Below are 13117 nucleotides of genomic sequence, written 5' to 3'. Positions count from 1 at the left end.
AAATTCCTGGAAACATACAATTTACCAAGATTGAATCAGGCAGAAATAGAAAACCTGAATAAACCAATAATGAGCGGCAAGATTGAACCATTAATGATCAGCTTCCTAACAAAGAAAAGCCGAGGACTGGATGGATTTACTGTCAAATTCTACCAAATGTATAAAGAATTAATACCAATCCTCCTCAAACCATTCCAAAAAAATTGAAGAGAAGGCAATTCTCTCTAACCCATTCTACAAGGATAGAATTACCCTGATACCAAAATCAGACATGAATATAACCAAAAAAGAAAACTACTGGCCAATATCCCTGATGAACATAGACACAAAAATCTTCAACAAAAGACGGGGAGGGGCTCAGGGAGAAAAACCTAACTTCTGAAATTACTTGTTCCATGGAGCATTTGCTGATTCCGGAGAGGACAGCCAAGAAGCTTGTGCTTTTGACGGTGTTGTGGGGTTTGGAGACATAGCAGATTCAAACTCGTGGTGTTATACGTGGAAATTTAAAAAATATGGCTTAAAATTCTTTGACAGTTCTCCCATTTAGAGGTGAAGTCTGTGCCCTCTCCACTGATACCTAGGCAAGTTTGAAGCACCAGGACATAATAAAATTGTCATAGAAGTGACACAACATCATACTTTTTGAAATTCATTGATTAAATGTATTGCAGCTTCATTATCACACTTGCTTTTTGGAGCCTGAATCAACATGTTAAAAGTCTGACTACTTTAAGGTCATCATGCTGTGAGGAAATTCAGGCCATGTTGAGAGGCTGCGTATATGTGCTCTAGTTGACTCTCAGCTGAAACTGCAAACTATAGCCAGCATCAACGGCCAGACATGTAAGTGAAGATGGCTTCTTACGGTCTATATCATGGATCCAAGAATTCAAGGAGTCATCGCTCTTTTCATAAAGAAGATGGCTAAAAAGAAATGGATAAATAAAAAGAAAAAAGAGCACATTAAATTGTTTGTGTTCCTGGCCAGGCGCTGTGGCTCACGCCTGTAATCCCAGCCCTTTGGGAGGCCAGGAAGGGCGGATCAAGAGGTCAGGAGATCAAGACCATCTTGACTAACACGGTGAAACCCTGTCTCTACTAAAAATACAAAAAAATTAGCCGGGCGTGGTGGCAGGCGCCTGTAGTCCCAGCTACTGGGGAGGCTGAGGCAGGAGAATTGTGTGAACCCAGGAGGCGGAGCTTGCAGTGAGCCAAGATCGTGCCACTGCACTCCAGCCTGGGCAACAGAGTGAGACGGTGTCTCAAAAAAAAAAAAATTGTTTGTGTTCCTTTAAATCTAGCTCCTTACTACATTTTGCTCCGTTGTACGTAAGCTAATTATATCTATTGAAAATTACTAAATGGCAATTAAGAATTAGACTTTTTAGTGTAAAAGTCAAGCATGGAAAGAATGTGTAAATAATTTAATCTCAAGTGACTATGCACAGGGAACAGTGACATATTGTATAATTAGCAGTATGACCACATTGAGCATTGCACAGAGCCTTGCAGAATTATGAAGCATAAAAAGAAATTATTGGATTTTGGAGGGTTTTCTTTTCTCTCTTCTTTTTTTGTAATTTCAATCTATATCAGTAGTGGAAAGGTCATGGCAAAATATGGAGAATCCAAATAGTAGATACAACCTGATATCTTGTGGAACAAGGCATACAACAGCAAAGCAACATTAGTGAAACCAAGGACACCAAACAGTCCCCAGAGAACTCCGGAGGTCATGAGGTCTCTTCTATAGTCATCAGGTCCTGAGGAAAGACAACAGTGCTTCAGCCCCAGAGGTTAAAGACTTGGCCCCTTCTTATAAATGCTATATAGGGATGGTAAATACAAATTCATGTAAGAGATCATTGAAGTGTAGTCTGTACTCTTCAGGTTAGTGTTGGGAGAAGAGAAGCAACTGGACACTGAGATCACCTTCCCCCTCTTCACACACGGCAGACATCTCCCGGCTGGTGAGACACAGCCATTGTCATCAAACTCTGTATCCAGGTAACACCCACCCACCTGAGATGGAGACTGGCACTGCCTCACTGCACTGGGCCCCCAGGCCGTTGTTGGCCTCACAGGAGTAGTTTCCAGAATGTTCTGCAGTCAAAGAGAGGTTGAAGGAGGCCCCTCCTCCAGAGGGGGCCGAGCTGTTCCCCAGGGTGACATCCTCATGATAAAATTGGTACAGGATTGGGGGAGAGCCTCTCAGGGCCTCACAGTGAAGCTCCAGCAGGTCCCCCACTGCAGCCTGGGCCCCAGGAAACCTGAGGGTGAGGACAGGTCGAGACACTGGAACTGACAGACAGAGGGGTTATCAGAAAAGATTTGTGATGCTGCAATAGATTCACAAACTCCCATCCTGCAGGCTCAGCAAAGGGCCTGGCCCCATGGCTGTTGCATACTTTCCATTCCCACATTCCCACTAGAACAGTTAGAGATAATTTTCTCAACAATATGTTTAGACGTTTGAGGGGAATATCAGTTCTGGGTGCTGCCTACAGACACGGTCATCTGTTGTTCTCATCTGATTGTTTTCCTGTGCCCATCCAGCCCTCTTCATATTTCTTTTTTTCTTTTGTATCCTATAATTTTTTATTGGGAAATAATTTTAAGATTTCTATAATATTATAGTTGTTCCTGGGAAAACTGATACATAGGAGCATTTCTAAGCATATATTTAGGTATGTTTATTCAGCCCAGTTCAGGACTCTAGGACTGAGTTAGAACGGAAATGACTACTTGGCTACAACACCAGGTAATTTTCCACACCAGTAAATCACCAATAACATGGCTCCAAATGTCTCCCTTTGGGTGCAATTTCGGCAAGCTGGAAACACTCTAATCACTTTGAAGGAGATGACATAAAATGAAGCAGGCTGTTACCACTATGAGCCTTTTAGATCCATGACACTCCCTGGCCCAGAGCCCAAAGGTTTCATGTAATAGATGTTTTATTATCCTATCATAGGATTGCAAGAATGCTTATGCTTCATAATCAATTACAGCCCTCTTTATATTTCCTTCCACAAAAAGAAACAGGTCAGCAGTCTAACCTACAAGGGTAACCCATTTTCAAATTGCTTTTGGTTCTCCACAGCACTAATCCCTGGGGCCTCCTGAAATTTCCTCAGGACTCCTGTGTATCATGACCTTGGTTTGGGAATTTCTGGAAGATATGAATGAGAGTGTCACTCACTTCTCACAGGGATATTCACCACCTTGCTCTGGATAGGCACATGGCCGTTGTCAGCTCTACAGTAATATTTGCCGGCATCACTCGCTTTCACAGCTGGGATCTCCAGCTCTGCTGACAGGGAACGCTGGGTTTTCTTCCCCATACTGGTTCCTGTGGCTTCTCTGTACCAGGAGAATGTGACATTTCCTGTACCCCCAGCCACTGAACAGAGCAGGATCAGTTTTTGTCCTTCAGTCACCTGTCCCCCGGGGGCCCGGATCTCCAAGCTTACGTTAGAGATGGGGATTCCTAGATGGATATAAGATAACAGGTGAGAACTCTAAGGGAAACTCTGGGAACAGGGTTTGACTGATTCCATTCTCTAATGCAAAATGTGGGAATGTGGAGATTGTATAAATAATCCATTATAAGCATTCCTATGGAGGTAGGGAATCTATAACAATTATCCTTCAGGAATGTGGATAAAGACACTTGAATGTCCTAACCCTGGCCAATTTCATGGGTAGTAATATTTAAAGAATTTGTGATGGATCATCCACTCCATGAGACAGGAAACTGTTCAATTTTTTGGATGAGTCACAGACACATTTGCACAGAATATAGAGGGGCACTGATATCTTCAGTCTTGCAGTGGAAAAGTCATTATTCCTAACAACGGTCCCAATAATAATTCCTCTATCATTCTTAATTTCAAGGTTCAACCAAATACAACTTCTCCTCTGACCACTCTGTTCATTCACATCTGCTTTTCCTGATGCTACATTGCCTTCTAATAAGTCAATTTGTGTTGCAATCTCATCATGTGGAGACATTTGGAGAGCCATTAGACAGCAGGTGGTTTGCCTTTTGAAGTGTCCCACCCACTACTAAATGCCAAGGCATACAGTCAGTGATCAATGAAGGCTTGATCAATGAATATTACTTAACTAACAAACAAAAGAAAGATTATAAGGGGCTTAGTGCATTTCTGATTCTTTTGAAATGGGAAGCCAGGAGCAATCTGGAGGGTATTTCGTTTAGTTTAGTTTTGTTTTGTTTTGAGACGGAGCCTCGCCCTGTTCCTCAGGCTGGAGTGAAGTGGCACGATCTCGGCTCACTGCAAGCTCCACCTCCCAGGTTCACGCCTTTCTCTTGCCTCAGCCTCCCTAGTAGCTGGGACTACAGGCGCCCGCCACCAAGCCCGGCTAATTTTTTGTATTTTTAGTAGAGACGGGGTTTCACCGTGTTAGCCAGGATGGTCTCAATCTCCTGACCTCATGATCTGCCCATCTCAGCCTCCCAAACTGCTGGGATTACAGGCATGAGCCACCGCGCCCGGCCGCAACCTGGAGGGTTTTTCTAGCTTAATTTTCACTTTCCTCAAGGACAGGAGTTGAACAAAGAAACAAACTAGTAGTCCAAGCTGAAGCTATAGCACTCCTATCTTTTTTCTCCAGGCTTAGCCTCACTGATACTTGCTCTGCACGTGAATCTGGGATTGGAGGCTCTGTTTTCTGATCCTGTAAGTCACCGTTTCTGCCTCGCACCAGTAAGACCCTGTGTCTTCACTCCACATGGCAGAAATCTGGAGCTCCGGAGAGCTGCTCCAGCCTGACCCCAGGACCTGGTTTTCTCTGAAGAAGCAGAACTGGAGTTGAACATCCAGCCTCTGTGGAGAGCGCCGGGTCTCACATTTCAGGCTCACTGGACCCCCTTCGATGGGCTGGAAGGAGCTGGCAGTCAGCACAGGATGTTGAAAGAGCTCTAGAGAGAAGGATCACAATAGTCCGCAAAGCAGTGAGAGCTAAGATTCCTGCTGAAAAGCCTCTGGTAAGAAGCAACCCCAGCAAACAGGACATTCAGAGCTAGACACCTCTCACCCATCATGGCTCCTTTGATGGTCAAACCACAAGCACTCCCGTCTATATTTGGCCCATGAGCAGCTTTCCCCTACCCAGTACCCACCCTGCCTTGCTGCCGTGGTCTGTTACCCAGCCCATCCCACAGAAGTGAGGGTTTTACCTTGGACTTTTATCTTTACTATATTTGAATTTTTATCCCAGGAAAAGAGTTTTCCTTTGGTACTACAGAAATAGTTACCACTGTCACTTAAAACTGCACTTTGGATAAGGAAATCTGAGACTTTTTTGAAAACAGATAACTCTTTGTTATCCTTGTGGTAAGCCATCTTCTGAATTTTCCAGTTCTGTTCTCCCCGGCATTTCAGAACTATGCTGTCTCCTTCGAAGACAGAAGAGGGCGCCACAAGGGTCAGCGAATCTGCAAGAGAAGGAGGGAAACCGGATTTGCCATTTCTGCAGAGAACCCAGACAGACTCCATTGGCAGTGAGGTGGTCTCAGGCATAGCCTCTACTTCTTTAGACAAGATGGAGGTTCCAATCCATGCCTTAATTACCGAGAGTTTCATCTCATGTTTCCTGAGGGGATATCTTAGCTTGTGTTGCTATCACAAAATTCCATAAACTGAGTGGCTTATCAATAACAGAGATTTATTTCTCACAATTCTGGAGGTTGAAAGCCTGAGGTCTGGGTGCCAGCATTGTCAGGTTGTGATGACGGCCATCTTCTGGGCTGCAGACTGCCAACTTTTCGCTCTACCGTCACATGGTGGAAAACTAATCAGCTAACTCTCTGGCCTCTTCTTATAAAAGCATTAGTCCTATTCATGAGGGTTCCACCGTCATGACCTTATTACCTCCCAAAGGCCCCACCTACAAATACCATCACACTGGGATTAGGGTTTCAATATATGAATTTGAGGGAGATACATTCAGTCTATTGCAGGGGTGTCAAGGTAAACATGGTTTTTTAATGTTCATGAAGGAGTGTTCTGATAAACACCTCATCTTCAGCTTTCTCCATCAGTGACACCACACAGGGAAACCATTGTCCTTAGTGGGCACTTTATTTTTTCATCCCCCATGCCTTCATCCAGCCCTCAGAGCTCTATACAGTGTTATAAATTCAGGTCCCATCCCCTCTTCTTGCCTCACCAGATAAAACCATCAAGTGGCGTAGATTATTGGGAATACGCCAGTTACTGGAATAAGATCCAGTATCTTTAATTAACTACTTGAATTCTCTACTTGAATGCCTTCAGAAAATTTTTCTCATCCGTTCAGTGAAGTAGAGATTATTTTTAATCCAAGGCTCAGTTCCTAGAGACTGATCATATAAAGAAAAAAGCTATTGCCAAAGACAAATGTCCTCCCCAGAGGTTGCTTTCCTTAGACTGGTCACAGGTTCTCTAATTTTGACCCCATCACTTCATTTATTTATGGTACCAGACTATGTTTTGTGTCTATGACATCTTCATGATATTTTATGATTATAGTAGAGAATTCTGACCACAAAGTAAGGAATTAAGTTATATCTCAAATAAAAATCTTTCCTATCACTATTCAATTGTATCATGACTGTCAGATGTGTAGTAGAAGGAAGCAAAAGTCAGTAAAATAAGAGATGTGATGACTCATAAAATACTACTGCAGAGCTACAGCCAAAAAGCCACAGGAAATCTGTGGCATTTGGAAGTATAATTTTTGGCAAAATGTATGGTTTGCTACTGGCTATTTCAGCAGAACCAGAATTACTTGTTGGACATTGGGGAACAATCTGATTATATATATATATAAAATTAGCAGGGCAGAAAAGGTTGGTTGGAGAAACAATTAACTTAATTCAAGACTTGTGGCCTCCTTCACAAATGGATACTAGATCTCATGGAAACTCCACCGTGGGACTCGGAATCAAGCCAACTTTTAAGCCACTGATACAGTCTTCCTCCACAAACAGGAAAGATTCCTGTAGAGAACATCACTGGGGATAGGAAGAGGAGTCATGATTAGAGACACTGTTGAAAAGGGCATGACAGGAAGCCTCACTGGCTCTGGCTGCCGCTGACAAAGTGAGACTTTGAGTTGGTCATTAGGAATTATTCATATCCTCAAACTGCTTGGTAAGAGGCAGACTGCCCCAAGAGCAAGCCAAAGGATGGAGAGCAGTGAGGAGTGGATGATCCTGAGTCCATAACAGCAGACCTGCAAGTGGGAGCAGCAGGGTGAGCCGGCTTGCAGCTCTGAGAGGAATCCGCTGGGGAGAGATGTTAAAGCTCGGAGGCCTGGAAGTGAAGATGCGGCCAGAGAGAGTCATCGTTACCACCAGGAGATACTGATGGATTTCAGTTCTCACAACGTTTAACCTAGTGGTGAAGAGCCAGATCATACTGTTTTGAATCCAAGTCTACTGTTATTAGCTGTGTGATACTGGACAAAGCACTTTACTCTTTGGACCTTGGTTTTGTAACCAAGTATCCTGTTTTTCTAAGAAAAAAAAGAAGTATTTTTACCTTTTTCATGCAATTATAATTTTTACCTTCTCTCCATCACCCACTCCTTGCACTGAAAGCATATCTAGCTGTGTGTTTACTTAAGAGGTTCCAGAGACAGAAACTCAAAGCAAACCAGGTGCCTCTAGAACTCTCTCCCACCAGAAGATTGCCTCAATTTACAACCTAGTTCTGCCCACACTGGTGCCAGCCAAATCACTTGACAGATGACATCCAAAGCAAGTTTTGTAGACTTGTGCCACCTCGCTCTCTCCTCTGCATGCTGTTCATACCAAGTCCCCCTATAAAAGCCCTTGCCTTCTGCCCCAGAAGTAGAAGTGGTACCCTCAAGGCAGAAGCCTGTACTACTTCCCCTCAGCTAAGTTTTGGAATTAAAAAGTCACTTTCTTTCTACCAGATCTCTCTCTTGTTAATTGGACTTTGCAAGTAGTGAGCAGCTGGACCTGTGTTCAGTTACAGTTTCTCATCTGAGAAATGGAACAACAAAGAACATTTGCCTCTCATCAGGCTGTCTTAAGGATTCTGTGAGAGAAGCACACAATGGTGCTGGCATTTATGGACCACTCAGTGAGCCACGAATCTCACAGTCTTAATGGGGGATGTCTTTGTTGCAGAAGCTAACGATGGCTGAGGAGGAATAAGAGGTCATCATAACTGCGCTTCAAGAGCAACCAAAATATTGGGTTTCAGGTCTGTGAGATGGGGTGGACTTGGGGATACTGAATAAATGAAGGTGACTTGAAGTCAAACCCTCTGAGAGTGATGTCGTACCTATGGGGTAGACATAAGTTGATCCATAGTTTCATATCAGGGAACCCCAAAGAGTCATAATGGGTTTGTGTGACAGTTTGTATCCACTTGCTTCTAGCGTGGCTGTGATGGCTCCAATGCCAACCACCTTGCAGTTTGGAGGCCTCAGCAGAAGTGTGCTGGCTCTACACTGGCTGTCATTGTGGTGCAACCTCAAGAGTTCTAATCTGTGTGCACCATTAGCAGAGTGCAAGGAGTCAGAGGCCCTAGAAGAGGAGGGCAACAAGTCCCAAAGCTGACTTGTTCATCCTCAGGGAGTTCCAAATCCTCCAGCAATTGGCTGAGAGTGGCTCTACCCACAGAGGTGCCCAATAGAATTGTGCTGACCCCCAGAGAGTACAGAGGAGAACTGCAGTGGAGGGACAGTGGTAGGGGGCAGGGAGAAGGGTAAGTTGTGAACAGAGAAGTTCTTAGGTAGAGCAAATAAATAGGAGGACAAAGATTTAACTCAGGGCAAGATGTACAGGACTGAATAATGTTTTTTCACAAGAATTTCAGTGAAAAATATCTTTACCAGAGCAACAGCAAAAACTAAAAGCAAATGGTATTTCTCAGAGCTTTGCAAGGGCAAGGTCCCAGGTGGTGAGTGCAGTGTATGGGTGGGGCTGAAAAGAGGAAATGGGGTAGAAGACTGCATTGAGGCAATGGATGGGGACAGAAAGACCTTTTAAGCTGCTCTGCTGAATAGCATTTTCAAACCTTGCAGGGGATTGTAATTCTCAACAGGCCAGAAACTTTTCCCCAGAGACAAGACTGGGGTTCAGTCTTGGCCAAGGGACTGCCCAGCCTGCATAGCAGGTATATAGCAAAGCCATGATTTCAATTTGGTCTTTCTGGCTATATAAGTCCTGCTCTTTCCAGTACATCATGCTGGACTAAGTTCTCTCTTACTCTTTTTAAAAAGAAAAGATCTCAAACTTCTGAAGAACATCTTAGTTTTCTGAGAAACTCTTGCTAAAGGAAAGGAAAGAGAATGAAGTGGCTGTTGCCCTGTTCTCTGAATGGTTGTAGGTGATTCACTTCAGGGAGCCTGCTGTCTTGGCATGATTCCACTAATGGTCAGAAACCTCCGGAGTATTGATCGAGGTTTCCTCTAATTTCCATCCAGACAGACAGTGGAGTGATGGGTATCACAGGGTGGGACTCCGGGACCTTATGTGGGACAGAATGAATGCAAGAGACCAGACTTGCTCCTGAGCAAGTTCCAGGTAGGACCCCTGAATGTCTCCCTGGACATTCCTGTTCCATTCAAGGTGAGAGCGGGATCTGCTTTTCCCACACTGTTCCTTAGAGCCCAAAGAGCCCCTTCCACTTGGTAGCCAGCATTTAATGGGCAAGGGAACAATTCTCCCTTTCTTTAGATTTTGTCTTGGCTCATGTGAAGATTCTGTATATAGAATAAAATATTTTTCCCATTGACTTCCTTCACTGAGCACAGATTTAACTCAGAAAGAGTGAAATAAAAATAGCTTTATTTCACTCTTTATGATTAGAACAGTAATACATGCATTTTTTAAAAATCAAAACTAAATACTAAATCTAGAGCACACGTTGGCAAATTATGGCCTGTGAGCAGGCCAACACTGTTTTGGTAAATAAAATGTTATTGGAACACGGCCATCCTCATTCATTTACATATGGTCTATGGTTGTTTTCCTGCTACCACAGCAATGCCATTGAGTAGTTACGGCACACACCTGAAAAGCTTAGCCTGTTTACTCTCTTGCCTTTTACAGGAAAAGCTTGCTGACTCCTGAGCTAGAGCTAGAGAAGCAATGAGGACACATGTTTATTCTGACCCTGCAGAAGTTTGTAGTTCTGACACATTCCTCTACAAATAACTGTTTTCAGAGCTGTGAAAACATTCAGCATTCAGCCAGACAATAATGAGGCATTACAGTCCCATGGGCAGGAAAACAATTCTCTCCAAATTGTTCTTCTCTTCAATCTGCATGTTACTGCCCTTCTTAAAGCCAGGCTTTTAAAGAAGAGGCAAGCATGTGGGGTCTTGAGAAGGCTAGGTGGTACCTGGTCACCCAGACATGCAAGCGGTGTTGGAAACAGGCTGCGTGACCTCAGAACATGTCAGCCTAGAGGGCAGTAATATTAGGAGATCTTCACAGGCTTTCCAGAGCCACCTCTATAGAATCCTGGGGTAGCTGACTAATATGCCAGAGGCCAAGAACAGTAAAGACAAGGAGGACTCACCTGCCTGTTCAGTGACTGCAGCTGTGAGGAGATCAAAAGCCAGAGATTAGCACACAGCATTTGCCCTCATAATTTATAAATTTATATTACTCTGGTAAATTGCTCAAAAACTTCTTTCCATTTTCCCTTTCTTTTCTATTTCCCCTATCTCTCATTACTAACGATTCAATCTCCCTTGAGCACACATCTAACTGTGATTCATTGTAGTCAAAAGGCAAGTTGCAAACCCAACGCTTGACTAAAGGGATTGTCGAGAATACCCATGTTGGATATTTAGTGACTCTCCTTGATTTCATTTTCCTTCCACCATCCCCACCACTCTATCTCACACTCAGACTTTTCAAGTGGTAGATAGACATGACAACATGATCACAAAGGGCTCATCAGGAAACATACATTGTGAGAGTTCTAAGAAATCAATAAATCAGTCTCTTTCCTATGGCCATATTTCATGTTAGAGCCCTTTTATTCCAATAACAAATATTTATTTAGTGCCTACACAGCATAGAGAAAGGGATCTTATTTACTCTCTCACCCAGGCTGGAGTACAATGGCGTGATCTTGGCTCACCACAACCTCCACCTCCTGGGGTCAAGCAATTCTGCCTCAGCTTCCCAAGTAGCTGGAATTACAGGTGCCCACCACCATGCCTGGCTAATTTTTGTATTTTTAGTAGAGACGAGGTTTCACCATGTTGGCCGGGGTGGTCTCAAACTCCTGACCTCAAGTGATCCACCAGCCTTGGACTTCCAAAGTGCTAGGATTACAGGTATGAGCCACTGCACTCACCCAGGAATCTTATTTTCTAGCAGCAGCTGTCATCTTCCTCATTGTCCACGATTAAACAGAGGAATATTAGCAAAGTGTCTCAATGCATCTGCTGAACCCAAATCTTATAGATAACAATTGAATAATCAGTGTTCATGGAGGAGAAGGGCAGTGCTAAATGCTAATATTATGAACATTTTACTATGAGAACATTATATTACTCAATGAGATCTAAGATATCAAAATAGCAATTCATGACCAGCAAATGGTAAAGTGGTCCACCTTGAACATTAAGCATTGTGCTTAATGCTTAATGGAAGTGCTGCAAATTCACTGTCCTCAGCCTACTTCTTTGCATCTGCCTCTGAAGCCCAAGCTGCAGGCAGGACCTGAGCATCCCCACCAGTCCCTGGGCTGCGATAAAACCTCCGACCATTTGGGAGCAGTGGACCTCATTCGGCTGCCACCTCAATTCTCAGTCAAATTATTGAACTCACCAAAGATGACCAGCAATGACCACAGCAGCATGAGGACCTAATCCAGCTATTTGAAAAGAGATGTACTCTTGGCCACCAACTGGAGCCTCTGAGCAGGTGATGAAATGTGCTTTTCAGAATAGGTTTTGTATAATTACCAAAAAAGGAAGTAGAATAGTGCCACAATGTTTAACCATTATCTTTGTCCTGGAAGGGCTAAAACAATTATAGCTGATCCTCTCAATGCCAGAGAAATTTTGTGTCTTTACCCTCATGATGATACCTAGCATTTACATATCGGTTGCAATGAGTCAGACACAGTTCTAAGTGCCTCGTGCTTACAGAGTTATTTATTACCTTCAGCAAGTTTCTGAAGTTGGCACTATCCCCTTTCACATGATTGAGGAAATTGAGGTACTAGTAAAGGTAAGTGTCTTAGTCCATTGGGGCTGCTATAAAGAATACCTTAGACTGAGAAATTTATAAACAACATAAATTTATCACTCATAGTTCAAGAGGCTGGGAAGTTTAAGATCAACGCACCAGTAGATTCAGTGTCTGATGAGGGCCTGTTTCTCACAGATGGTGTCCTCTATGTGTCTTCACATGATGGAACAGGCAAACAAGTTCCCTCAAGCCTCTTTTACAAGGAGACTAATCCTTTTCATAAGAGTTCCACCCTCATGACCCCTAAAGGGTCATGTAATAAAAGGTGGGTACCTTTTATTACTATTGCATTGAGGATTAAGTATCAACATAAGAATTTTGCCAGGACACAAACATTCAGACCATAGCAGCCAGTAAAATGACCAAGATAAGCTTAATCAATTTCTAGTAGTAACAGATCTGGGATTCAAACCCAGGCAGCCCAGTTCCACAGTCTGGCTCTTAAACTTTGTGCCCTATTATCTTGACATATTGCTTCTCAAGGTTCTTAAAATAATAAGGCCATTGTTTCAATAGCTCATATTTCTTAAGTAAAATTTTTCTTAGTCATTTGCTGACTTTCTAGAATGAGATTTTACTAAACTTCAAAACACTTGCACTATATTGCTGAAAACATTGCCATCTTTCTAATCTGTAATCACAACATTGCCTATTTCTAATCTGCATTGCTTTTTGTACCCCAGGCTGATCCTAATACAGTTATCTCACACAAAGCAAAGCGTGTGTTATGTGAACACCTATTATCAGGCTCACTTTGATTAGATGTAGTCCCGGTGGATGTTGTCTCATAAATGAACCTTATGCAGGATGAAACTCTAAACCAAAAAATCACAGGTGCTTATAAATGAGGGACTG

At 43.2% G+C, this 13117-nt stretch overlaps 1 protein-coding gene across 1 annotated transcript in view; it reads right to left on the bottom strand.

Moving 5' to 3' along the window:
* LOC103891093 (Fc receptor-like protein 2) overlaps positions 1–11887 on the bottom strand; it is a 33200-nt gene extending 21313 nt beyond the window's left edge. Inside the window, exons 1-7 of the mRNA XM_024234743.3 lie at positions 11837–11887; positions 10572–10592; positions 5207–5464; positions 4664–4948; positions 3206–3493; positions 2026–2304; positions 1650–1766 (exon numbers count right to left, since the gene is read on the bottom strand). Of these exons, the coding sequence (XP_024090511.2) occupies positions 1650–1766; positions 2026–2304; positions 3206–3493; positions 4664–4948; positions 5207–5464; positions 10572–10592; positions 11837–11867 (1279 nt within the window). The 5' untranslated portion in view covers positions 11868–11887. The remainder of the gene's footprint in view (positions 1–1649; positions 1767–2025; positions 2305–3205; positions 3494–4663; positions 4949–5206; positions 5465–10571; positions 10593–11836) is intronic.
* Positions 11888–13117: the final 1230 nt, after the last annotated feature.

The sequence above is a fragment of the Pongo abelii genome, chromosome 1 (genome assembly GCF_028885655.2).
Source record: "Pongo abelii isolate AG06213 chromosome 1, NHGRI_mPonAbe1-v2.0_pri, whole genome shotgun sequence".
Classification (NCBI taxonomy): domain Eukaryota; kingdom Metazoa; phylum Chordata; class Mammalia; order Primates; family Hominidae; genus Pongo; species Pongo abelii.
This window is presented reverse-complemented; position numbering and strand designations above follow the sequence as displayed.